Source organism: Malaclemys terrapin, chromosome 11, assembly GCF_027887155.1.
Source record: "Malaclemys terrapin pileata isolate rMalTer1 chromosome 11, rMalTer1.hap1, whole genome shotgun sequence".
NCBI lineage: Eukaryota > Metazoa > Chordata > Testudines > Emydidae > Malaclemys > Malaclemys terrapin.
The window spans coordinates 52,405,591-52,431,899 of NC_071515.1; the positions used below are offsets into that span (position 1 = coordinate 52,405,591).

The 26,309-nt window shown below is 39.0% G+C and overlaps 1 protein-coding gene across 4 annotated transcripts in view; it reads right to left on the reverse strand.

The window, feature by feature from the left end:
• FMNL2 (formin like 2) overlaps window positions 1-26,309 on the reverse strand; it is a 270,726-nt gene that overhangs the window by 44,618 nt on the left and 199,799 nt on the right. For all 4 annotated transcript variants that reach the window (XM_054044088.1, XM_054044091.1, XM_054044089.1 and 1 more), the window contains exons 7-9: window positions 25,844-25,952; window positions 23,806-23,882; window positions 20,932-21,025 (exon numbers count right to left, since the gene is read on the reverse strand). In XM_054044088.1, coding sequence (XP_053900063.1) covers window positions 20,932-21,025; window positions 23,806-23,882; window positions 25,844-25,952 — 280 coding nt within the window. The remainder of the gene's footprint in view (window positions 1-20,931; window positions 21,026-23,805; window positions 23,883-25,843; window positions 25,953-26,309) is intronic.

The following is a 26,309-nucleotide window of genomic DNA, read 5'->3' on the forward strand; positions in this document are numbered from 1 at the left end:
ATGCTCATGTGTAGGGTTGTTAGTACTGGCAAGGTTAACTTATCTGAAGCTAAATTCTCAGCCTTTCCTGGGCTCTCTGTCACCACCGTCTCCCAGATTTCTCACCACGAGGGATGATATGACCATACACCAGTTTTAAGTTACCTATCCTACCCTTCCTTGGTCATTTTTCTTGTTAAAAAGTAAACTCTGAATCAAGGACAATTTTTTTGGATGTACAGTGCCTAGCACAATGGGTCTTGATTTGGGCTTCAGGGTGCTAGTGTCATATCAATATTAAATAGTCATAGCAAGTTATAAATCTCTGGAAAGGAAGTTTTATAATGAAAATGCTAGATGGTCCTTAGTGTAACAGCTCCAACAGTGCTATTATCACCATGATTAATTAACAGATTACTTTTTATCCTCTTTGGCTTAACATAGGTTATTCAGTTTGGCAGGCAAAAATATTATAAGAGCCTTCCTACAGTAAAGAGACATGCAGCGTAGTTCTGAAGAAGAGTTCTGTGTAAGCTCGAAAGCTTGTCTCTCTTGCCAAGAGAAGCTGGTCCAATAAAAGATATTACCTCACCCGCCCTGTCTCTATAATAAAGAGACATGTAATTGAGCTTGATGGCTGAGACATGAGCATATAAATTTACAAGTCTTGGTCTCCCAATTTAAGGAGGGCATGGCTTCCCATGGATCACCCTCGCAGATAATAGCAAAGTTGGTCTTTGGTTACTTTCAAATTTGCTGTGGGTAGTTCAGGGACTCCTTGCTGTGTGCAGTTGCAAAAAGAAGTGATCAACTTCACAGCACCATTTGAAGCAGAAATTAAATTTTCCTGACGTCAGAGTGCTAATCTCAGACAGGAGCTAAATGCACCAACAGCTGCCTGTGGAGTCCGCTGTTAATCTTCACAAAATGAACCATTTCCTTCCAGCTTCTCAGAACTTCTCATTATTAGTGAGGAACAAAACTCATCCATGTATGGTCTCCTTCCTTCAATGCTCACAAAGTTTCCAGAAGCAGAAAGATGGTGTCAACCTGTGGTATACTCAAGCCTTGAAAGAGACAATGTTGACTAGTGGAAGCAAGCGTAACTCCTGCTTGCTCAGAGTGGCACTCTGTCCCCCTGTAGTACTGGCTAGCCCCCCTCCTAAAGATTATTGAGCCTGCTATAGCCTTGCCTAAGAAACGTATCTTTTTAGCTCATGCAGTAGAGGCTTATGCATTAAGCTCCAAAGGTCCCAGGTTTGATCCCCGCAGCCGAAGCCCCTGTGTGGGTCAGCATTACACAAGAAACTGCTGCTTCCTAAACTTGTGACTGGTTTAACATGTGGCAAGCAACCTTTCCATGCCTCAGTTTCCATGTCAATAACAACACTTATTAATTCACCTTACAAGGGTATTGTGAGAATTAAAGGGCTTTAGAGTTGAATAGTTCTATATAAGTGTTAGTGGAGTCAGATATATGTCACAAGTCCATATAAGAGAACCAGTAGTGTTTACACACTTTCTTCTTAGTCAAATCTGGACTAATGCCCCTGCATTGTTAGTGGGCAAAGTGCTACTGGAGGTTGTTTTTCTGATGACATGTAAATTCCAGGCCCTATCATTAAAATCTGGCACTTTTCAGAGAAAAATTATCACTGGCTTAGTGGCAGCTAAAATGAAATGGTTAATTACATTCTGCCCATCTACACTGTCCTGTAGTTTTGATGGAATAAAGATTTCTCCATTCCCTATCCTAAATTGTAGTGTAGTGTTACTCTAGTATTTAAAGAATGGCAGCTTCCATTCTAGATATGGCTGCATTTGGTTAGTAGATGAAATGATCCTAGCGTGTCAGCGTCTGTCATGAGTTTCACACACTCTGTTTAAGATTTGGAGACCACTGAATAACAGGCTGTGACAGGATGTTGGGGAAAGGGTTGCAGATTCAGCCCTCTGTCACACCCACTCCTCGTTAGGGAAACAAATTAGAGCGGGCTGGAGGTAACCTGGCCCTAACTGGGGAGGCGGAGACAGCTGCTACCTAATTAGCCTGGGGTTGCATAAAAGCCTCAGGGGAAGGATGCCAGGGGAGAGCAGGAGGAAAGGAAAAAGGCAGGGAATAGAAGCAGGGCGATAGCTCTCCCTTCCTGCAGACGGTGAAGGGTTACTTGTACTTAGTGAACCGGTGGTGGGAACAAGCCTGAGAATAAAGTGCACCACTGGTTACTAAACCCAGGGTCTCCGAGTGACTTTGTGAACCTAGCAGAGGCAGAAGCCTTGGGGGCCCTGCCACACTCTGCTACACGGGTGCAGTATAAATGTGAGCTGGTATTTGTTATGTCTGATCTTCCCTCCAGACCCACCACTGCTGCACTGGTTATTAGAAATCACCCAAGGAGTAAGTTAGGGGCAGGTGGCAATAGTTGATACTTAATACATTTATAATTATATTTGTCTTAGATTATAAGCTCCTTGGGGTAGGGACACAATGTGTCCATTTCGCTAATTTGGTTTTTTTTGTTTTGTTTTTTTGCATCACCACCACAAAAATAATATATAAAGGTGGGAGGCTAAAAGCAGAGAGGAGCTATGGGGAAGGAGGCTGCAGTCACTCCCTGGGATGAGGAAGGTTCTTAGGGACACAGAGGAAGTCCAGGGGGAGAGTAAGCCCTGAGATCCTGTCCTGGAGTAAGGAGTCTAGCATGAGACTAGGAGGGGGTAAAGTAGCAATGGGAAGCAGAGAGGCTGTGTAGGAAGGAGCCCAGGGAAACAACAACAGGGATGCGGACGGAGCAGACCTGGACTGCCAGTTATACGGTCCCTAGGCCAGAACCCAGTGTTGTGGACCTGCCCAGGATCCCCTTTGGCTTAACATAGGTTGGGACTGAACACTGTCCTGTTGGGCTTTGTATCCCCGGAAGGGGAGGACTAAATGGTGACCTAGCCAGGGGGACAAGTTGCCAAAAGAGAGACTATTGCAGAGTGAGCAGAAAGGGACACCTCAGGCTGCTTTCCCAGACCTAGACAGGAGGTGTACTAGTGGTGAGTGGGAAATCTCGTGCCATGCCTCTCACATGTGTTTCTTGCCTTCTGTTCTGATTGTATATGATATACACAATATGATACATGTCTTGTTACCATTGTGTACAATTGCTGCACTGGATTATTATTTGGACATTTGTGGTCAGATCCTGATGTCAATGGGGTCTTTGGCACTGGATCTCCCTGTAAGAGTGTAGAGCTGGGACACTGATTAAGATGGACTAATTGGCTGGATAACACCATTTTTATATATAATGTACAGAGAGAGAGAGAGCCTTTATTCTGTAACATGTAACCAATAGGCCTCTGTGTGCGCTCAACTATCCCCTTGCACACCAAACATTGTAGGATTGGTGCCTAAGTTCCATCTCGTACACGTTATATTTATTTCTTTTTAAATGCATCCAGTTAAACTCTAAGCACATGTACAATAAAATAAACAAACACATTACAAAACAAATTACACCAATTAAAAAAAATAGACTTCACTCTTCAGTCAATCAAGTCAACTGAACCAGCCACACCACACATACCAAACAGACTTTATTCTCTATACAATATATACCATGGAAGTAATGATAGGGCATTTAAAGCATAATGTATTTTGAACATTGATGGAAGGAATATGTTATGCCTGAAGAAGAACAGGACTAATAATTAAGGTCAAAGACCCAATGAGACATAGCTGAGATGGACTGAATGGAAACAAGCACTAATGGATAGAGCTAGTCTATTTGATGCTTCTTTCACATTTGAATCAAGCCAGTCCACTGCTGTCATAAGTAGTGGGAGAAACACACATAAGGCTGATGTAGATGGGCTTTATAGTGGAGAGGAAACCTCTCAAGATGGGTTCGAAAGAACTGACATGTTTAGAAAGTGATTCGTGTGGCTGTTATGCTTTAGTTTCTGACTTCTAAAGCTGATAAGAGATTTTTCTACAGAAACAATTTTCAAAAAGTCTTTCTGCAGAACAATTAAGTGTCTTGCTGGGAGATCAAAGCACAAGTGTTCATTGTGACACCCCACAATACTGTGCTGACTGCTAGAACATCAATTGTTCCAGGGTGTTTCTCATTGAAATCAAGGGAGAATGTGCAAGTTCCTGCTTCCACCCAGAAATGCTTTGTTTTGCAGTGGGTGGCACAGGAGATGGAGAGAGACAATTGGTCACATCGATAAAGAAACTATTAGCATAAGTGCTACAAAGCCAAAATCCAGACTCAAATATGAAATGCTCATAAGTACACTCAGAAAAGGTAGGCAACTCAAACAATAAATGACATGTAATGCCCATCATCACAAGACTCTCCTGGATGCTTCACAATCATATATCAGATATTTTAAAACAATGGACCAAATTCTTGCACTGCAACAAACTGGATGCAAAGTACCTCCACAGAAACACAAAAGAAGTGATAATAAGTGCCAATACCCTGTCTAGCTCTGGGCTACTCCACTTCCTCCACGCAGATTATTCCTGCCAGAATCAGGAATAATTTGTGTTTATGGCACACATAAAGCTCATTGTCTGGTCTGGTCTACTTACAGCCCTGTCCTGGAGTGCCCTACCATGGGTCTAGCAGAATAGATTCTTGGTAAGTCTGGAGGATTGCCAGATTGAGGGCATAAAAATTCTGCCTCATGTTCTGCTTTGGCCCACATCTCTTCTGGAACGTGCACCTAGACAACAGCAAAATACAAAAGAGGACAAAAGATGCAATATTCTAAAGATGCTGACATCTAGAGTTAGCTCTCCCAGGAAGAGCCAAACAGAATACCCAAATCTGTCAGAATTGATTAAACCTGCTCAGATATGAGTGGATGTAAGTCAATGGGAGTTTCTCCATTGATTTGAATGGGAGTTGGATCAGATCTATTGTATATTAAGTTCCAAGCCTTTTTACTACTGTAATAAATGGGATAAATGGTTCATTAAAACTGATGTTCTGACATAAATCTTGCTGTGCTCTGGAGTCACCCCCTGAAACAGTCATCATTCAGAGAAGTAATAGAAGAAAATTCAGGCTCACCCAAACTTTAGATTTTAAGCAAACGAGTATCTCTGATGCCATTTCAGAAAAACTAGAACTGATTTAAATATAAAAACTGTATATTATCAGCAATTATATGGAAATAAGCATGGTAGTGCATAAGATCCTCCAGTGATAAGATAAACCCAGAACAATCAAGGATTGAGTTCTGGGAGACTTCACATGAACGATTCCACACTGATGATGGACAAATGCTGACAAACAAATGCTAACTATTTATGATTAGTTAATTAAATCAGGAAACAGCCTATTGTCTAGCAGCCCAACAGTCAACTGATGAAGATAGTAAACAAATGACACTGGCCCAGCGGAGCAGAGCAGCAGACGTGAAAAGGGTGGGGGGAGAGAGAAACAAAAAAAACCAGGACTGTGGTTGTCAGTGGTTGCTTACAGATATCTCACCCTGTCATCAGGTGAGGCAGTGCTGGGAACATGCGCAGTACAAGAGGCAGTGAACTGACTTTAATCTTTGATAATAAATTGTATCATCTCATAAAAGAGCAAAATTGTAGCTTCAGTCTAGAGCCTAAAGACTGGCAGATGTCCCAGATATGATGAAATCAAACCCAAATGCATAAAATCATATGTAGCCATTTATATCTGAATACATTTCCAGGATCTGTTATCCACACTGGAAGTATGAGTAAGACCAAGAAAACTGATCTTACATTTATCATCATTATTCAACACAAGAAGAAAGACTAAAGAAGTTACCACAGTTATTAAAAAAACCTCTGTCTACAGTAAGATGGTGAAAAAGACATTTTAGGCCAGTGGTCCCCAACCTTTTTCATCTGGCGGGCGCAGACGATGAGTCACGGAGGACCGTGGCGGCGGACGAGCATCCACCAAAATGCCACTGACAAGTGGCGTCATCCAGAGGTGTCGCCGCCGAAATTCGGCGGCATTTCGGCAGATGCTCGTCCGCCGGCCAGTACGTGAGCGCACTTAGACGCCCCGGCAGGCGCCATGGCGCCCACGGGCTCCGTGTTGGGGACCCCTGTTTTAGGCTGTATCAGCCTGTGTCGTTCCAGAAGAACAATGTGTTTTGTTTTGATTTTGGAAAGCCACCCACTATGGATTCTTTCTTTAAAGAGGACTAGGAATATGCTAACAAGGTATTCATTTCATAGATATATCACAAATGTATAATAAAATCCTACAGAAAAACAGTAAGATCTCTTATGGGAAGTTTGATGAAGATGATGTCCACATCACAGCACTATATGTTAGGTCATATAATTCAGTGTTTCTCAGTCTTTTTGATACCAGGAACTGGCTTGCTGCCTTCCTAAACTGTGTCAGGGAGATCTCAGGGACTGGTGCCAGTCCACACACCGGTCATTGGGAAACACTGATATAGTTCACATCCAGATCACCCAAAAGTAAAGTTCAAATAAGGTAATATGACTGATATGTTGTTCCTGTTCTTGCTAGATTTGTATTTAGGCAAGCTCTGGAAAGAGTACCTGAGCAGAGAGTTAGAGACAAAGAGATATTGTCATGTGATACTTTCAACAAATTAGTGTTGCCAGATGGATAGCATGTGAGAGATGAAATGAAAATCTGTTCTTCTAGAAGCAGGGTCTCCTCCTATTCAGACAATATCCAATTACACACAAAAAATCTAACTTTATTGAAGAATGTGCTCATCTCTCAACTTAGCAGCAAGAAGATACAGCGTGATACACTGAGAATAGTGTGATACGCGTACTCATCATTTCAAAGTTTGGAGTCATGGTTTGTTGGCCAATGGTATAAAGTGCATATTATGAAAGACAGCTGCTGGAACACTATCTCTTCAACATCTGGGATATTTTTGTTTGTAAGGCTGAAAAGACTTGCCCTGCCCGGATACAAAGATGGACTCCCAACAATATATTTATTTATTTATTTATGGAACTGTAGGCCATGAAAAGTACATGATTATAAATATTTCAGGGGGACTGAGCTCTGTGTCTGGGCAGGACAATAACAGATATAGATATTACAAATATATAAATTTAAAGGAAAGATAACAGATATAGATATTATAAACATATAAACAAGAAATGCCACTGCTACCAGGAAGTGACCTTTGATGTTCTCAAAAATCCACAGAGAATATGTCTGAAATCTCTCCAAGTATTTTGATCTTGAAGCTATAAATGCTGATAACAGTTGACTAAAGCCAAAAGATGAATTTTTCTGAAGGCTAACCTTGGAAAATATAAACCTTAGCAAAGGTTTTGCAATTACAGAAATGTTCTAGCAGCACAGATGTTGAAATGACTAGCAAATCATGTGCTTCTCCAAGGTTATTTTAAACTGCTTCCTCTTCCCCTTTCCTTAAGACATCAATAAGCTTTCAAGTTCTATAACAGTCACTGACTTTATACAAGCAGAAGAAGCAGCACAATGAATATGTATATTCCACAGCATACACTGTGTGAACTAGTGCTACCAATTATGGATAGGGTAATGATAAATATGCTGATGTACAAGCAACACAAAAAATTAAAGAGACACTTTTCTAAATGTTTATTTCTTTGCGTGCTTCTCTGTCCTGACGCCACAATGCTTTCTTTTTCTTCTTCTTACAATAGTCTGCTGTGATCAGGAGGTCCTGCTGTAACACCCTTTAAAGAAATACTCTGTTTTGACTCATTGGGCTGACATTCTTGCAGTTTGTTGGAGAACAAAAGATCAATTTTCTTTCACATTATTGGTTAAGTAAATCGTTACTAAAAACTTACTAAGTTAAAATACCTTTTACCTTTTTATGGAGAGGACTAAGCTGCTCACTATTTCCATTTTCTAACACTTACAGACATTATTTATAATACTAAATTATTGTAACAACCAATAGGAATAATTCAGACACTGTTTGCTATAAATGTAGCTCATCATTTAATTATAGAAATTTGAATCTAAATAAAGCATTGCGAGAGTTTGAGGCTAAACAATATTCTCTCACTCCCCTGAAGTGAAAACTAGTGAAAGCTAACCAATGAGGGTTCAAGTGCCATTCCACTGCTTTTTGAGTTCACTACATAAAACATTCAAATTACTCTTGGCATGATTAGCACAATACTAGCAGTCATTACCAGACTATGATCAATGGGGTTTCAAGTCTTTTTACTTGTGAGACATTTAAATCTGAATGACACATATATAAACCAATTAAATCGATGATAAAATGGCCAGGAATTACATGTGTCACCTGATGACTCTTTATCATTTCACTCTTTTACTAGTTTTACTAGCACACAGAGAGGGCCTGATTCTTCCCTCAGTGACTCAATTCCTCTTTGATTCTTCAATGGAGTTACCCCAATTTACACCTGTGCACATGACAGAAAAGTCAGTCCCACTGTTGAAATAACCAGAAAACCATGTGCTTCCCAAAATTTATTTTCTGTTTCTTTCTTCAAACATATCTGACCTTCCCCCCTTCCATTTAAGTTTATCTTAGTCCCAGTTTCTTCTTTCACATTATTTCCTCTATCCTCACCTTTTCCAGAAACAAACCTAGCTGGCTGCTTGAAGGGCCTAGTTAAACAAAGCACATAAATATATGTTTACTTTTAAGCACTTGTTTAAGTCCATCCCCATCCAGAAAAGCACTTAAATATATGCTGAGCTACAAGCCACTGGATTCAATGTGATTTAAGCACATGCTATATGCTTAATATGTTTAAGCATATGTTAATAAAATACTTAAGGGCTTTGCTGAATCAGAACCCAAGTAAGGAAAGAGTGTTGTCTACTGGTCAGAGCAGAAGACTGGGAGCTAGAACTACTGGATTCTATTTCTATTTTTGTATGAGAGTGGTCAAATCAGTTAATCTTTCTTTTCCTCAATCTATATCTATGGCAATACTGTCATATGTCATCAAATAGTTTTGTGAGGCTTATTTAATTATGGCAGAGACCTGTGGTCCATATTCAATTTTACTTAGCTTTTACTCAGGAAAATTCTCATATGCTTTAAGGGAAGTTTAACTGACTAAAATCTGAATAAGGATTCCAGGATTTTACCATTATAAAGCTTACAAAGTGCTTTGAAATCCTTGGGTGAAAGCCTCTCTAAGCATCACATATTATTTTAGATCTCCATTGGAGTCAGGAAAATAATGTTTGCAAAAAATGCTGAAGTTGTTTTCTTTTTGTAGGATTGAAAATTGTTTTATTATTTTTGTAAAACTTTGAATAATATTTTAATCATATTTTAAAATAAAAATGGTTATTGAAATTATTTATTTACTGGACACCAGGTTTTTGGTTAATGAAAAATTTCTCTAACCATTTCCAAAAATACTTCATTTCAAAGAGAGTCAATGTTTTGACCAAAAAAATGTTTAATTCCAAAAATTTCAGCAAGTTTCATCATGGCCAGAATTTTTTGTGGATTCATTTTTGGGATCTGCTCTGTGGCAGCCAAATCACTGAACCTCTCTCTTCCTCACTTCACCTATCTATACAGGTTTTACTAATTTACCTCACAAGGGTATTTGGAAGCTTCATTCATGGGCGCATAGTGTTGAGACTGAGCCCTTGTTGAAAAGTACTATTTGTTGCAGAGTAAAGAATTTGTTTTCTGTAACAGGTACTTACATCAATCATCAGCGGCCTTCCTGCTTGCCTGATATCAAAGTAGAACTACCAACCTTGCCTACCAGAGCAGCAAATAAAATGTGCTGTCACTTAACAAGCCACCAACATTACATGATTTAGACTTAGCCCTCCTATGTATTCCTCGTCTCAAAACAGTGAACAGACTCCAGGATTCTGTCTAGATTGTACTAAAGCCACACTAATAGAAAAAGCAACAGAGGGTCCTGTGGCACCTTTAAGACTAACAGAAGTATTGGGAGCATAAGCTTTCGTGGGTAAGAACCTCACTTCTTCAGATGCAAGAAGAAAAGAAGCTTAACTCCCATTTTTACAGTGTGTCCATACTGGTATAATAATGGAAGTGGAAGACACATAAGATGAGGAATGTGATTCTTAGTTTGGTTCATTAGTCTTATAAGCTGAGGGCGGGACATAGTTAAACCATAGCTAAGGGTGTAACGCCCTGCATAGATCCTAGTAATGATGCCAAAATTGTTTAAAATATTCCTCACCATTATTTTTGTGAGAGACCTTCATCTTTGCTACCTCAAACACATTTTGATGGCATCCTGCCTACATCAAAGGAAAGCCCTGAAGATTATTAGATGAGGATGAATGCAGCAGCTGAGATGATGCAACAAATGACTATTGGTGGAGGAATAGCATAGGAATGAGAGGCATTAATGTAGAAAACTCTATTAAAAATACACAATACTTTCCAGGCCTTAATCTGTCAAGTGCTTCTTAAATGGTAAGCCCATTTGCAAATTGACTTTATGTATCAGAGAAAGATATGAAGCATGAACCTTTAAGAAGTTATGACAACATATTTTCTGATAGCGTTAGGAGTGCTTCAACTTGACAGAAAAGGGCTGCAGAGGCTCAGGCACTGATTTTTACTCCGGGGAGGATTAACATGCCATTTATAGCACAGGAAATCTCCAAGTAAAACCCAGCCAACCAGACAAAGGAAAGCCCAAAGTTATACACTGTGCACTGCTGTCAGAAATAGACAGGTATGTTAGCAAGTTTGTACAAGGATCATGTGCACAACCACCATGTGAAACAGGTGACTATTAACACTTAGTGCCAGAGAGAGAAATTCTAATGATCTCCTTAGATCCTCCTTGCTAGGATTCAGGAACTTGTGTGTTATAATCCCAGTTTGTTCCCCACTTCCTTGGTGGAAAAGTCATTTAATCACTCTGCTCAGCTGCCCCAGCTGTAAAATGGGAGTGCATAAGGATGCTGTGAGACTCAGTTGAGGCTAGATCCTGCTCCTATTGATGCCAAAAGGCTTTGGATCAGGGCCTTGCATGTAAGTAAAACAGTGCTACATACACTTTAGGAGTTATTATTAATTATTATTATTATAAATAATTGAACAGAGAAATTTAGCTCCACTCACAGCTCAGACCAGTGAGCAAACCTAATTCAAAGCCTCAAGAGCTGAAATGAAGTGTCAAGATTTTAAGGACTCAGTTTGAGATACTCTGACCTTTAGAACCCTGGTACTTTCCAGTCTGCTAGGCAAATGGTTGTTTCCAAGGGAGAAATTATAGAAGTTCTAGAAAGTTCTCATGCAGGACTGGCTTAAAACTCTGCATTATGGGTCCAGCTCTAATCTATATCTGTATATGCAATATGTCTGTAGTTTACAAAGACTTAAAAATGTTACAATCTGATGGGAGAGTTCTGCTTTATAATAATATTAATTCTTTGGCAACTTTAGACACATGCAGACTTTATAATCATATCATATCTGTGTACACACCATGTATGCTACAGGTATGTACAATATATACATATAGATACACACAGAATACCTTAGCAAAGTAATTAATCTTTGCTATCTTACTATAAATGCAAATCTCAACACAACCTCTTAAGTATGGCACCTATAAAAATGTCACATTTATAACCTTGGGGGGAATCCTTCAGACTCCACATATTCAGGGCCAAATTCTCTGGATCACTCTACTCCTGTGGTACGTACAGAAACCAGCTGGGTCTTGCCTGCTGAATTCCCCTCTCCCTAGGGAAGTCCCCAGTGGGTGTAAAGCAGAGAATCTGCACCCCCAGTGTTTCGTTTTTTCTATAATTGTCTGATTTTTACTCAAATACAGGTATTTTCAAAAATATGTTATAAGACATAAAAATGGCCACATTGTCCTGTGCACACTCTGGTAATATTGCAGAGAATGAACAAATCCTAATCCGTGGGCTAGGCTGATGCCGTCACTGAGGCCAGTGAATGAAGGTAATTCATCATGAGCAGGTCCCCACCCATGTTCATGTCCAACTCATTAGGAATAGATTCATGGGAAATTGCTGTATGCAGTAAAAAGGTAAAACTGTCTGAAACATTACATGAGAGAGAAACGGTGGGTGAGATCATATCTTTTATTGGACCAACGTCTGTCCAAGCTTGCTTCTTTCACCATCCAATAAAAGATATTACCTCACCCACCATGTCTTTCAAATATAACATTACACATGCTAATAGGGGTAGAAAAAGTTCTGCTCATGTGCTGCCCTTCTGAGAGAAAAGTTGAGCAAAGCAGAGAGGTTCTGGCACCCACCCTGCAAATGAGAGGACATACAGCTAGAAAAGAATAGAACTTGGGTTTATAGAGCACCTTTCATACCCAAGGGATTCACTTTGCAAAGGTATGAGTAAGATACTGATACTGCAGTGATTGTGCAGCCAAACACAGACGTCATTATAACTTCAGAAACAGCTTATGCCCAGCCCTAGACCTTGGAATTGGTGTCTTTTGAAAGGGGGAATTCTGGCTAAGACAACTATGTTATCCCACACTCCCTCTGGAGGAAAAATAGTACCTTGGTGTCTTTAATTTCCACTAGGACAGCCACTAGGGACTTGCATTTAATAGCCCATATGAAGGACAGCACTGCCAACAATGCACAAAACCCAGTTTTGTAGTGTCAACATTGGGTACAAGCTTAAAAATCTTCCTAGAAGTGAGAATGCTCCCACATGAGCCATACCCTCAGCAGTACTTCACTAACATCTGCTTACGAAAAAATCAATTCAACAAGTTTTTTTTGCTGGGCTTGTATTCTTCCTGTGTCTACTTTGCTGATTTAAGAACACCGTGTGATAATGGAATGCTCCACTGTGGGCAAGTTAGCCTCTGCACCATCCAATAAAAAGTCTCCAACATTCTTGGAGCCTTATAACACAAAACTCTTAGTAAAAAAATAAATGCATGATAATATAGTTATAATGCACTGTAGAAACATGAACTAACTGATGCGGGTTACAATGGTCTGGTAAATGTCTGACTTCTCTATCCCCAAGCAACATGGGACCTGCTCTTTCTCACATTGAAGTCAATGAGAATTTTGCTTTGAGCATAAATGGGTCCAGGAAGAGGCTCCTTGTGATGACAAGGTTCTATTACCCATACTTGACATAAAAATTCTTCTAAAATACACCGATAGCAACGGATTCATTGATAACAACAGGCCAAATCCCAACAAGTGCTGCACACTTAGGAATAAGTCCTGTCCCCACTTAGTTCAATGGGAGTAGGATCAGACATCTGCTGAGCATGGGGAGCTCCCATTGAAGTGAATGGGGGTTACCAGTGCTCAGCACTTATCAGGTTGGACTCAATGGTAGGCTTGAGAAAGAACATACAAAAAGATGAAACCCATGCACTGAACCATGTGGGTCCAATTGGACCCTAGCCTACTGACACAATTCAACCATATACACTTCTATAAATATTCAGATTTCAACTGATTGCTCCTTTAGGTCACAATTATGCAAAGAGCTGAGAACCCCCAAATCCCACTGACCTCTGATGCTTTGGCTGACTTTTACTGCAATAGAGTAGCAGCAGTGCTTTTGTGAGTAGAAATGGGTGAACCTCAAACTTTTTGGCAGCAATGTTCAATGTGGCTAATGACAAAGTTTGGATGCTTTTTTGAAACATCCATTCTTTTTGAGTCTTCCAAACTGGGCAAAGAATCTCATGAGAACAGGATTTCATCAGAGATTTCAAGTGCCTCCAGCTGGGCTAAAGTACTGCAAGAACACCCTCTCTTTCCAGTATTCTGATACTTCCACTTCCAGGAAGAACCAGGAGGGTCAGAGGTGTACAAAAAACCCGCATCTAAACTGTTTCAAAACTCAAAGTTCCGTTTAGACTTTGTTTCAATTCTGGGTGAAGGCATAGGTTGGCCCTTATGTTCCATCTTTAATTCCTCTCTGTGAAGGGGAAACTTGCTCAGAGTCAATTCCTGGTGTATCAGCTAGATTTCAGTGTTAGAGAGAACCATAAACAATCAAAAAGAAAACATCTAGAGTCCTTTGCTATGCAGAAAGGGAGTACAAATATTTTTATGTGGTATGTAATAAAGAGACTTGACAGAAGCTGAAAGAAAAAACTGGAAATACTCAGTGGGATTATCCATTAAATATTATAAAACACATTTATTAAAACAAAAACAAAAACCACCTACAATGTCAGATTCTAAAGGAAGTCCAAAACACAGCTATCCATCAAGGCACATAAACAGCTTCTTGGCTAGACCAATTTTTAGTTTAAACTGATATAATGGAAAATGTGAGAAAAATGAGACTGCATGCCTTTGGAGACCTTTTTGAATACTGGAATTACTCTGCACAATAGAGCTTGGCTATAATGAATTCCCTACAAAAAGCCACTCCACTTACAAATCTATAGGTATCTGAGGTCACAGGCTATTCTACATAACCACCAAGGATCAAAGTTATTCTTTGGAAACCCACCAGATAAATGAAAGCCAGTGTGCATACACCTAACAGAGAAGTAAGATTTCCCCAGACAGATTTTACTGCATTGAAAAATAAAGCTTTTAAAAAAATTCATGGCTCTAAGCTGGATTGGAGTGTTTACCTTTTTCACCAGCATCCTACTCCACACTTCCTGGTTGAAAACCCAGTTGGCTCAATACCAACTGTTCTGCCAATAGGAAAAGTGGTTTGTTTGTTTTTCAGCCTGTGGAAAAAACCCTTACCTCAGTGAAGAAATTTGACTCAAGATTTTTTGCACATTCAACAAGAAAATATACAAGTTTTTATACATTCTTTTGAACAGTTCAAGCAAAACATCATGGGCTTCTGACTAGGATTAAGTGCAGCAAAACACTTACAATTTGATCCATCCTCTATCTGGGGACTATATCCAACTCTGGCAAACTGATGGGCTTGATGAACTAAAAGGTCTTCTCCAGTTCCATCTTCTATCATCCCATTAATTTGAAGATGGCATTGCCAGTGAAGGCAGGCTAGGCAGCAATGCATGAAGAGGGAGTTTGGATGATGGTAACAAATCTAACAGATAGCAAGAACAGCTTTGCCAAAGAAATCACCCTGTGTCTGCCACTGGATTGGGTAATGGAAGGATAAGTTCCAAGATAGGCAACACCTTGTACTCTAAGACTCTGAAGACTTTGAAGTTTTTGTGAGACAGAGAGACAGTAAATAAAAGTAAGTGTATGGGGATCTATCTATCTACACATTTTACCACCTTGGTCATGATATTTAAGGACCTGAGTGTCTTAGATCTTCAAAAAGTATTAGAAGGAGCCAAGCCATGAAATCAACACTAGAAGACCCTCAAAGGTCTTCAATTCTAGTCATCATCATTGCTTATCACTCCAAAACCACAACCCAGACTTGCTGTTATCACTTCAGTTCTAGTGCATCCCGCCATTAGCATTCACTGGAACAGAGTTTAATATTCAAGTTTAGAAACAGTTCATTCATACGCTACATTGTGCAACTAAGTCATAAGAAATGTTACTGTGCAATGCAGCTATGAATTTTTCCTCTGTATCACAGCAATTATTTACTGTTACTAAAACCAATTCTCAATACTGGAAAATGAGGAGGACTAGCTGCAAGTGGATGAATACAGGTGTCATGGTAAGGATGAGAATTCCTAACCTAGCCAGCACTTGAGTACGCCATTCAAACAGCATTTTCCTCCCATATGCTGCAAACAAAACAAGCAGCAGGCTGGAAACGGCAAAAAGAAAAGTAAATAGCTAACAAAATGCCCCTGGCTGTTCTGTTACATGTGGGACAGTAGCTCTAATTTATTTCACATAAATATAGTAAAATACAGTCAAGCAACACATGCAGATAGGAAGTCTTCCTTAGAGAGAAAGAGAGAGCAAGAGAGGGCCCTGAAATACATACTGGAGCTGCTTTCGTTAAGAAAAGGGTAAGTAACCTCTGCTCACTCCAGGATGTAAACCAAAACCAAGGAGCAATTTCCACTGTTACCAATGTACTTGTAATCCTTCTATCCCAGGATGTTTTAGAGGCTGGATTAGAGTAGATTACACTCCAAGAGCTGCTGGAACCAAACCCAAGTCCCTCGTAAATAAAACTAGACAGACTTTCAAATGCCAAGTTAATAAAGTGCAGCACAATTTTCTTCTGACATACAATGGCCAAACAATATTGGGACAGTTCTGAAACTGATTTTATAGTGCAGAGAAGAGGCAGAGAATGGTGCAAAAGGCCAGAAAGAGACAGGAGATGGACCCTATTCAAGCTCTCTTTCATCTTTATCTTAGATTTACTCCTCCTGAAAATGGATTAGATGAATTTAAGAACCCTGACACAGGAATTAATTCTCCTCACCTCTATAATGGAATGAAGGAAACGTGCCAGACCCAGAATTTGGACAAGCTCTTTAAGAAAACCTCCATCCCAGAGGACGGCAATAAAAATGGCTACTACCAAATAGCTTCTAGGCTGTGGAATGCAACTCATCAAATGAGCACATGAACTACAACAGAAAAATCGCTAATTGGTTACACTCAACTACCAGCTTTTGGCCAAAAATACTGAGAATGACCATTGTACAAAAAGCAGACTATTAAAAGTGGAGACTGATGAGAAGTGTGGAGATACTGATGGTTCCTCACTACACAGAGATTTCTGTGTGGCCTCAACCTTGCCTATCTTTTCTTTTTCTTTTTTCTTTCTTTATTTTTCACAAGAGTTTTGGAAAAATGAAACTCAAAGAAATTTAACAAATGCAACATTCACCTGCTTGAATGTACAACCCGCCCCTACAACTTGGAATACCTATTGATTGAAGCATACTCTTCTGCCTTCTAAAAAACATATCCACGACAGAGCCCCCTATTTCTCCATCAATTCTAAACTATATCTTCCTGCTTGGTTTCCATTCCCCTTTGGGTGCATGAGATTCATAGATATTTTTTCCTTCAGGGATATGCTACATTCGGGTTTGGTACCCCCTCAATATTCTAGTTTGCAATAGTTTGGCTTTAGTATACCCACATGGCTCCGTTTCAGAAATAACCAGTTATGACATTGCTTTAATTATTCTGCAGAAGACAAATAAGCCCTTGAGCTGAGTTTGAAACTATAAGCATATCAAGCCCTCTGTATACACTGGGAAACTGCCTGGGTACAAGAACCAATATTGCAAAGGGTTTCAGGTGCGATCACTGGACACATTTTTTTTTTTTTTATCAGCCAGGTTTTTAAAAAAAGAAATAGAAAAGAAAAAAAAAGTTATGCCTCAGTCAGACTGCCTGGCCCTAGCCAGAAAAGCCGTATTATTTAAAACATTTTCAAAATGGATTCTTGAAAACTGTTTCAGATTACCAGCACTGTCCCTGCACAGTCAAAGCCTAAAGGCCAAATTCTGCATGTCAGCATAAACTTGAAAACAAGTTTATTGAAATCACTGATGTTCCTTCTGACTAGCACTGGTGTGAATGAGGGAGAATTTAATCTGAAATGTATTGTTCTCTCTACTGACTTACTTATAGAGTGAGTTTCAGACTGCAGTTCAGATTTCTTTTGATGCTAGTTTATGGCATGCAAGTAAAATGGCAGAGATCTAGCTTCACAAGGTCTAATCTGTCTTCCTTTTTTATACTGTGTCTGATGAAAGAACCATAAAGAAACTGTGGCAGAATTACAACATATAGTTAAAGACGCCATGCAAATATTATTATGCTCACAGTATTTTAAATTAGAGCTATACTGCTATAAATCTGCCATTAAATATTTTACATGTCAGTGACTGAGAGATCTGTAATATGACTGGCTAAAAAAATTAAGAGCATAAAGCCCTGAAATCATCACTGAAAACTAATTCGTGAACCAGAACAAACTGGAAAACAGTGCAAGAAATAAATATGAGAATCAGTCAAATGGAAAAATAGTTAGAAACAGAATTTATGGACATAAAATCACTCTTTGCACTATAACTCCAATGATAACATCCAGACAGCTCCGTTACTACAGAACAACTTGATCAAACAGAATATTATACAAGTAAATAAACAATAAAATACAAACTGCTTGGGCTATAAAAGTCTTTCAAAACTAGCTGCAAGAGAAACATAAAACAGCCAACAAAAAGTTCTATTAAAAGAATTATAGGAGACAGTAAAAGTACCTTTTGACTTATTTGTGACACATAATGACTATAATAACCTATAGAGAGGTGATTACAAAGGTTAACAGGCTGGTTTGATAAGTGATATGCATTATGTAGTGACTTGCCAAACTAGTCTGTAATTCCTAACAATAACCTCCCTTCTACACTACTTCTGTATACAGAATTTTAAACTGGAATAATGATGTATTTAGCACTCAGTCAGCATTTTTTGTACTTAAAGCCTTTCACAAACATTATCCAGTTATTCTCATTATGTTCATTTGTATTTCCTTTTACAAAGGTGCAAACTATGTCAGAGATGTTAAGTGACTTGCCCAAAGCCACAAATGAACAAGTGAAAAAGCTGAATTAAAACTCCAATACCCCGTTCTGTGCCCACACAACAGGACCACGATTCTTTTTCAATCTGTGGCTAGAGTGCCTGATTTCAATGTACCAATTTTACATTGTGTCACTGCAATTGACAGGCACAGGGTTATACCCACAGTTATCTACAGGCACAAATAATGTCATTTATATCTATAATTACCTGACATACAAGTGCAATCATGGAAGCAGACATGTAAATGACATCAAATACATTCCTATGTAGTTCTAGATACAAAACCATGCTCACAATTATTTGCTCTTACAAGCTTGAGGGTGCAGTAGAGGCAAGGTGGAGACCACTTTCAAAATTATGCTCAGAATCTGTAATTACAGCTGTCCAGCAACTATAGGTATGCTAAAGTTGCATAATAATAGGTGTAATTTTACATCAGAATTCTAGTTGGGAGAATTCCCAAAGTGCAAAGCAATTTTTTTTTTTGGGGGGAGGGGGGGGGAAAGGGACAACTTCCATCAGTGTGGCTGAAAGCAGAATTATGCTATCAGACTATGTGCTAAAGGTAGTAAAGGTAAAACTACTAGTGACTACGGCGGGAGCAAAGTTAGCCTAACACACAGCGCTTTTGAAAATCCCACCTTAAGTACTATAGCTGATAAGAGAGTCAAGTATTAATCGAGATGAAATTGCAAGTAAGATTGTTGTGAATCAGACATTTATTTTTGCTGCGGTATGTAAAGGGTCACAGTTAACTGGCCCAATATATACATTTTACCTAGCTAAAGAAACAAAGTGCCAGAAATAAAAATGCTTCCCACTGTTTATATGGATAGAGAGGAGTAAGGCATTATGAGGTGGAACATGATGGTAAGCTAGTAGGAAGCCAGCTAGTGGCTGTATGGCATCCTTTCAGAAATAGCAGAGTTCTCTGCATTAGAATTTAGTTCAATGTATGTTAGCTTATCACAGCACAACAACCAAATGACTGAGCTTACACTTGCTTGCTGGGTTGGACAACTGAAAAATACATTTTTTTAAATCTCAACAGCAATGGTGGGTTTAATAAAAAAACAAAACAAAAAAAAAACCCACATTTGATTACAATCTTGTTGGTATTCATCAAATTCTAACAATTTTAGGGCAGATCAAACTAGGTGAATCAACTATTTTCTCTTTATTGATGAACCCAAACTTATGTATCTCCAACACCCAGAAAGAAAACCTTGCTTTGCTTTAGTCAATGGGAGTTTTGCCATTGCCTTCAAAAGGGTCAGGATTCCACCCCGAGGTTTGATTTTGCAATCCCTCCACATGTGAAATTCCATTGATGGCAAAAGTAGTTTTGCACTCAGAGAACTTTGGAAATGGCCCTATAAAGTGGAAGAGCAATTTAGAAACCAAAACTGTGTTTGGTTCATCTGAGAACCTATAAAAGTGATCCTAAGTTGCATCTCAGGTGGATATCCCCTCCCACCACTTGCACCACTGTGGCTACACTTCTATTTTTAGCATGGTTGCTTGATGAGAGCTAATACGGGTATGTCTCCTCAAGCTGGAAATCACACCTCCAGCTCTAATGCAGACAAACCATTGGTCAAGAGTACACAGAATTACTGCATGCCAGATTTCAGTTCTGCAAATCAACCTGAAGATTTGTATTTTATATCCCAACTCATATCATTTTGATTTGAATTTCTATGCTATTTCAAAAATTGAATTTAGTAATACTGAATTCAATACTACATTTTGTCACATCTAATTAAAATGAATGAAATAGTCTCATATCTTGCTATGTCATACTCGATAGCCAATATGAACGTGGTTAAGGACAGCCCAAGGAAAACTGAGTGTAAACAGACTGAACATACAGGAGGTAACATTATGTTAAGAGTTTTTGACTTTCATTCTGAACAGTCAGATTCTTCTGAAATGACTACAATCCTGATATTGATTAACACTCCCACTGACTTCAAGGGAGTTCCACAAGCAGAAGAATGGAAAGTCTGGTTATATTTAGAGATGGGCTCAAAATTTGAATCTGAATCCAATTCCTTCCTGAAACTCTGGAGACATTCAAATCGGCACCCAAAATCTGCCACATGTGTTCATCTCTGCTTGTATTAAGAGTCATATAATAAAAACAAACACTTTAAATTTAGGTGTGAAATGTGGAAAACAGAAGCCCTTATGAGATTTATCGCTTCATCAGAGTAACACCTGATTCTGGTCTCACTAATTTCAGCCTCAATGAGGATTAATTCCACTGGAGCTGAATGGAATAGAACTGGTGTCAGATCAGAATCAGGCCCTAACTCTCTCTTTATGTCACTGCATCTCAAAGTAGTTTGTGAAACATCAGCCACTCTCCATACCTCAGGAAATTAAGATAAACCATGAAGCTCCAGTAGACCATATCAAAGCTATATGTATGTGCACCAGTCTCTGATGAAGCAGAATAACCTACCTCCTTAAAGTTATCGAACGCAGATAAAATAATTTCGTGCCCTCCTCTGACAAGACAAACGGCTGCTAACAGTTCTAAGACAAGGGCTTTTGTTCTGTTAAAAAAGAAAGAAAACACAAGAATTAATGACAATAAAGTGATGATTCAGCTACTACCTCGTTTGCAAGATGGATGTGATGACTGAATACAATTATTTGCCCTCAGTATCTTTTTACTCTTTAAGTGCTTTGAGAGCCTGATTCTGCAAGATACTGAGAACCTGCTGCAATATTCTGAGCATCTTCAGATCCAGAGTATTTGGCACTCCATAATGCAGGTGAGTGGTTTTATATATATATTTAAAGGGGGATCGCTTTACAAAATTCATGCACATCATGAACAGCAATTATTGGTCAGCTATTTTCACCATAATGCAGCATATTTTCCCTAAAAGTTCAACATTAAAGGAATGTGCTTTTGATTCAAATCTATGACTTTCCTAGATACAACTGTGAAAAATCCTCCATTACAATTATTTTATTTATACTACAATATAACAAGAGGTGCCTATCATCACTGAATTATACGACATTTTAGCATGTATTCCACTCTTTAGTGTGAAATTCTGAGCAAGCTGGATAGCGGCCAAGCTCACACAAAGATAATTCCCTTTCATCCATAAGAAGAAAAAGAATTCATCTAAAATATTGCTGATAGAAAAGCATGCAACAAGCTCCAAATGCCTGTAACATAATGGAACTCATCATACTCCTTGCATTGCACAGCTAAGGAAAGGGCACTAGTATGGCCTTGTCCAGAAGAACGACTGACAGGCACTAAAATCACGAAGTCATATAAGGAATTAATCACAGGCTTAGGTGCTTTCTTGAATCAGGGCCTTAGACGGAGATGCTATTTTGCTTTTAAACTGTTACAGTAAGAGCTGGACACAGATAAAATGTTCAATTTCCCGACAATCCTGAATGGATTTTTATATTTTTAAATTAGATTCTAATTGCCAGGTTTTTCCCTGCCACACAAAAACCCACAGGAGGATCAAAACTCTGCTAGTAGGTTCAAAGAGTTCTTGTAATGGAATATCATTCATGTCCTCCCCTTCAAGTAGAGGGATTCATACCGATTATGGATAGGAAGGGGCAAGGCCCACTAACTCGCAGATCCCCATGACCCATCTGTTGTGCAGAGAGATCATAAGGATTCTGAACTCCTCCAGGCTGGTTGCAGCAGCCATCTCTCCCATGGTTGCAAAGTCTGCCATTGGTATCAAGTATCAGAGGGGTAGCCGTGTTAGTCTGGATCTGTAAAAAGCAACAAAGAGTCCTGTGGCACCTTATAGACTAACAGACATATTGGAGCATAAGCTTTTGTGAGTCTGACGAAGTGGGTATTCACCCACGAAAGCTTATGCTCCAAGACATCTGTTAGTCGTGCCACAGGACTCTTTGTTGTCATTGGTATGTGCATCCTATACCACTTCCATCAGGACTGGCAGGCAGGAGGGACAATTAATGTTGCTTTGGTCGCATCCATTTGGGCACAAGAGGAACATGCTGAAATTATGTCTGTTCCCTGACTCCACCCTTCAATTAGCCCACTAATTTCTGTGAGCTCCAGCGGCACAGAGGGTATGGTTACAGTGCTTGGTTATATGGAGGATATAGCATAGAGCTGCTGCTTCCCTCTTTCCACAGAACAGCCACCCTCCCCCATTCAGCTCACAAGCCAGGCCCCCAAAATCATGAAAGTGGCTTAAAAATCATGAGATTTTAAACCATAATACATTTTGGTTTCTTCACATTTGCCTTCTGGTTTATGAACCTTTGGGGTTCTTAGCTTTATTAAAAAATGAAAGCTGAGATTCTTAAATAATCTCCTGACTACTGGAGATGGAGCTTTAAAAAACCCCACTAAATATCCTGTGACTTATAATATTGTGAGATTTGGCAACACCATATTCACACCCTCCCACAAGTCTGACTAAAGGAAGTCATGCACCAACTTCCACCAGAACAACATGATTTCAGATGTCTGCATTCTAAAGAGGAAGCACTGCAGAAAGACTGTGGTGATACGGTCACAGTTTCCTTCACTTTCTGTAGTTTTATCTTTCACTGTATGCGCAAGACTGTTCCTCATGTTTGGCTTCAACCAACTTTCAATTATTTCTCAGGGTCCTGAGATCTGGAAATTCTGGGGATCCAACCGTTAGCTTGGCAATTCCCAGCAGAGCAAGAGTGTGTGGGGAGTGAGAGAGGAGTACGCATGCAGCGAGGAACATTATTGTTATTGTTTATTGTAGTAGTGCCTAGGGCCCAAGTACGAATGAAGCCACTTTGTACAGGCATGGTACAAACATAGATAAGAGACAGTCCCCGCTCTGAAGAGCTTACAAGCTAAGGAACTTCCACTTTAATAAGCAGTAACATTGCTCTCGCTAGCTCTCTACAGAACCAGTGCTGGGTTCTAAAACAGCTGGGTGTCTAAGGTTTTGTCTGTATTATAAACCTTGGGTGAAATCCTGGATCCATTGACTTCAATGGCAAATCTTCCATTGAGTTTAACAGGGCCAGGATTTCACCCCTTTCCCTATAATATCTAAATCAATTTAAAATCAATTTAGTTACACCAGTCCAAACCTCAATACAGACCTATGCGGTAAATTACAGTAATTATAGGCTTAAGTGGACCTGGTTTCAGTGTAATTTTAACTAGTTTAAGTGTATCTACATTAGAGGTTGCACCATTGCATCTAAATTGATTTAGTTATTCTGGTGCAAAAAACTTGTGCATAGGCAAGTTTGAAAAGTGTCTCTAAAAGCCATCAAGTGCAGTATAGTCTGTACTTACCTAGGTCCTAAACTCCTGACATCTTACCTGGGATTCTTGTTGTTCAGGCTTAGTGCAATTTCATTAACAGCATGTGGATGTGACATGACCATATTGAATCCATACTGAAATGGGAAGGGGAAATACCATTTCAGTTTTGAGACTGCAATTATTATTTCAAAAATTCCAGTAAATTACATATCTATGACCAATCTGGCAACCCTTCATGGCTTTGTATGCCAAACAAAACTTTGTCACGTTTACAGTATCAGTCAGCACATTTACATTTAATATTGTACATACCAACTGTTCTTCTACCAGCAGTGTGGAAAGTACTTTTGGTTTGGCTGTGAGTCATCTGACAAACACAGACTCTAATAACCTTCTGGAATGCCACTGCCAGCCCCTCATCCTTTTCTTTTTTCTATTTCCCCCATATCCCCCTCATTTTGGACCTTTTGGTCAATCAAGGGTGTAATTTACCCTTCAAAGAAGAGTTTCTAATCCAATATAGAATAATGCACACATATCTATATTTCTATATAACAACTGTTCATAATATTTGTAAGACAATTACTGTTTATGTGTTTTAAATACACAGAAAACCATAACTGAATTAAGAAAAACATTTGATTATTATAACAATAGATCATTATCCAGGCTTTTTTTCATTAGAAATATGTGGTGCTATGCTGATTTACACCAGCTGAGGATCTAGCACATAGGCTTAAATTCTGCTCTCAATTTCATGGGTGTAAACCTCGGGTAAAGCCACTGATTTCCAATACTTCAGCAAATTCCTTTGACTATGGTATAACCAGGAGCAGAATTTACCCTATACACTGGTGCTAGAAATACTTCTCAGACATGTCCAGTCATTACAGAGTTTTGGGACGCAATCCGTAACCAGATACCGCAAACTGTTGGATATTTATTACCAAAGGATCCTTTGGTAATCCTCCTGGAGCTTCCTGGTGGAAGTGGTCACACACAAGGAAATGCAGAATTTATCTCTCACCTACTAGTAACTGCTAGACTACTGATAGTCTCTCACTGAAAAAAAGAAAAATAGTCCAACTGTAGAGGGTTGGCTAAAAAACATGGGAGTTTGTGGTGATGGAAAAATTAATGTGCCAATTATGTACACGGCAAAATAAAGGACAAATAGATACTTAGATATTTATCTATCATTTATTCAATACTCAAAGTACATTCACCTGCAAAAAAACCCAGCACCTCACTCCATTTTTTTTTTAATATTAACTTTTGATAGACATGCCTGGTCTGTTAAATATGTGTAAACAGAAATGACATGTCATAGGTATTGTAATGATGCTCACACTGTAATATGGAAACCCCTGTTAAATAGAGATCTGATTACTATATTCCTGTATATCTCTTGTAAACAACAGCTCACTGTTGTAACTATGTTGTTTCTGATATTTCCATGGCAAAGTTTGTAAACTTGTTAATACTTCCTAAATAAATAAATGGTTAAAAATAATACTTCACAGATTGTACAAGGCAAAACAAAGATAATGTTTTTAGAAGCTTTTTTTGCAAGTACATAACAGTTAATAGTAATTGTTACAGAGAAAATTCGAAGTGTCTGAAACCACAAGAATGTGCAGTATGACCACATCTTCACAGTGACAATACAGAGAAATTCTGAAATGAAGATTCATTTTGATCTAGTTTACTCTTTTCCATGCAATTTTATTATTGCTCTGCAGTAAGCACAGAGTGAAATCTGATATCGCCAACTGTATAACATTCTAACTGTTCTGTACAATTCCCATTAAACATCACACCTATCAAGTCTGTATATTGGGCTGAATTCTGAATTGTGCTGAGTTACGGGAGTGCAGCTCCCACTTAGTTAATGAAAATTGCCTCCACGTAAGTGAGACCAGAATTTGGCCGATAATGGACTGAATATAAATCTAGCAAATATACTGTATAGTAACAGGTAAGAAATTAAGCTTTCACCTCTGCTTTACTTTTTAAAATGATTATGCCTAGCTTCTTCTTCCACCTCCAGAAAGTAAAAGAGTTATTTTGTCAAAAATCATTGAAATGCAAGTACCTGGTAATTCATTATGGCACGTAAACACATGATGCAGACATGAACATCGTCTTTTTTACTCACTAATCTTGAATTTTTTAGTGTTCTTCTGCTCGGCAAGGTATTATACCTGCAAATAAAAGAGCAACTTATATCAGTCACAGGACAACTTCTGTAGGTAGTAAAAGTATGGAAGCAGCTGTGTCTCCACCATTTATGAAAATATTAAAATTCCCTAGTTCTACTGGGTATACAAGCATCCGATATCCAACTAGACAGTAAACACAAGACACAAGGACAAAAAAAGAAGCATCTTCTTTACACGTTAAGCCTCACATCATATTCTGCTTATGCCACATTGTGCTAGGTTTGCACACGGGTAATCCCAATCCATAGGTCTCAGTGGGACTCCTCAGGAAGGGAAGCACACTTTAGAGGAGGAAAGATCAAGCTTCTAGCTGAGAACTCTTTCTGCTCCAATATTCCT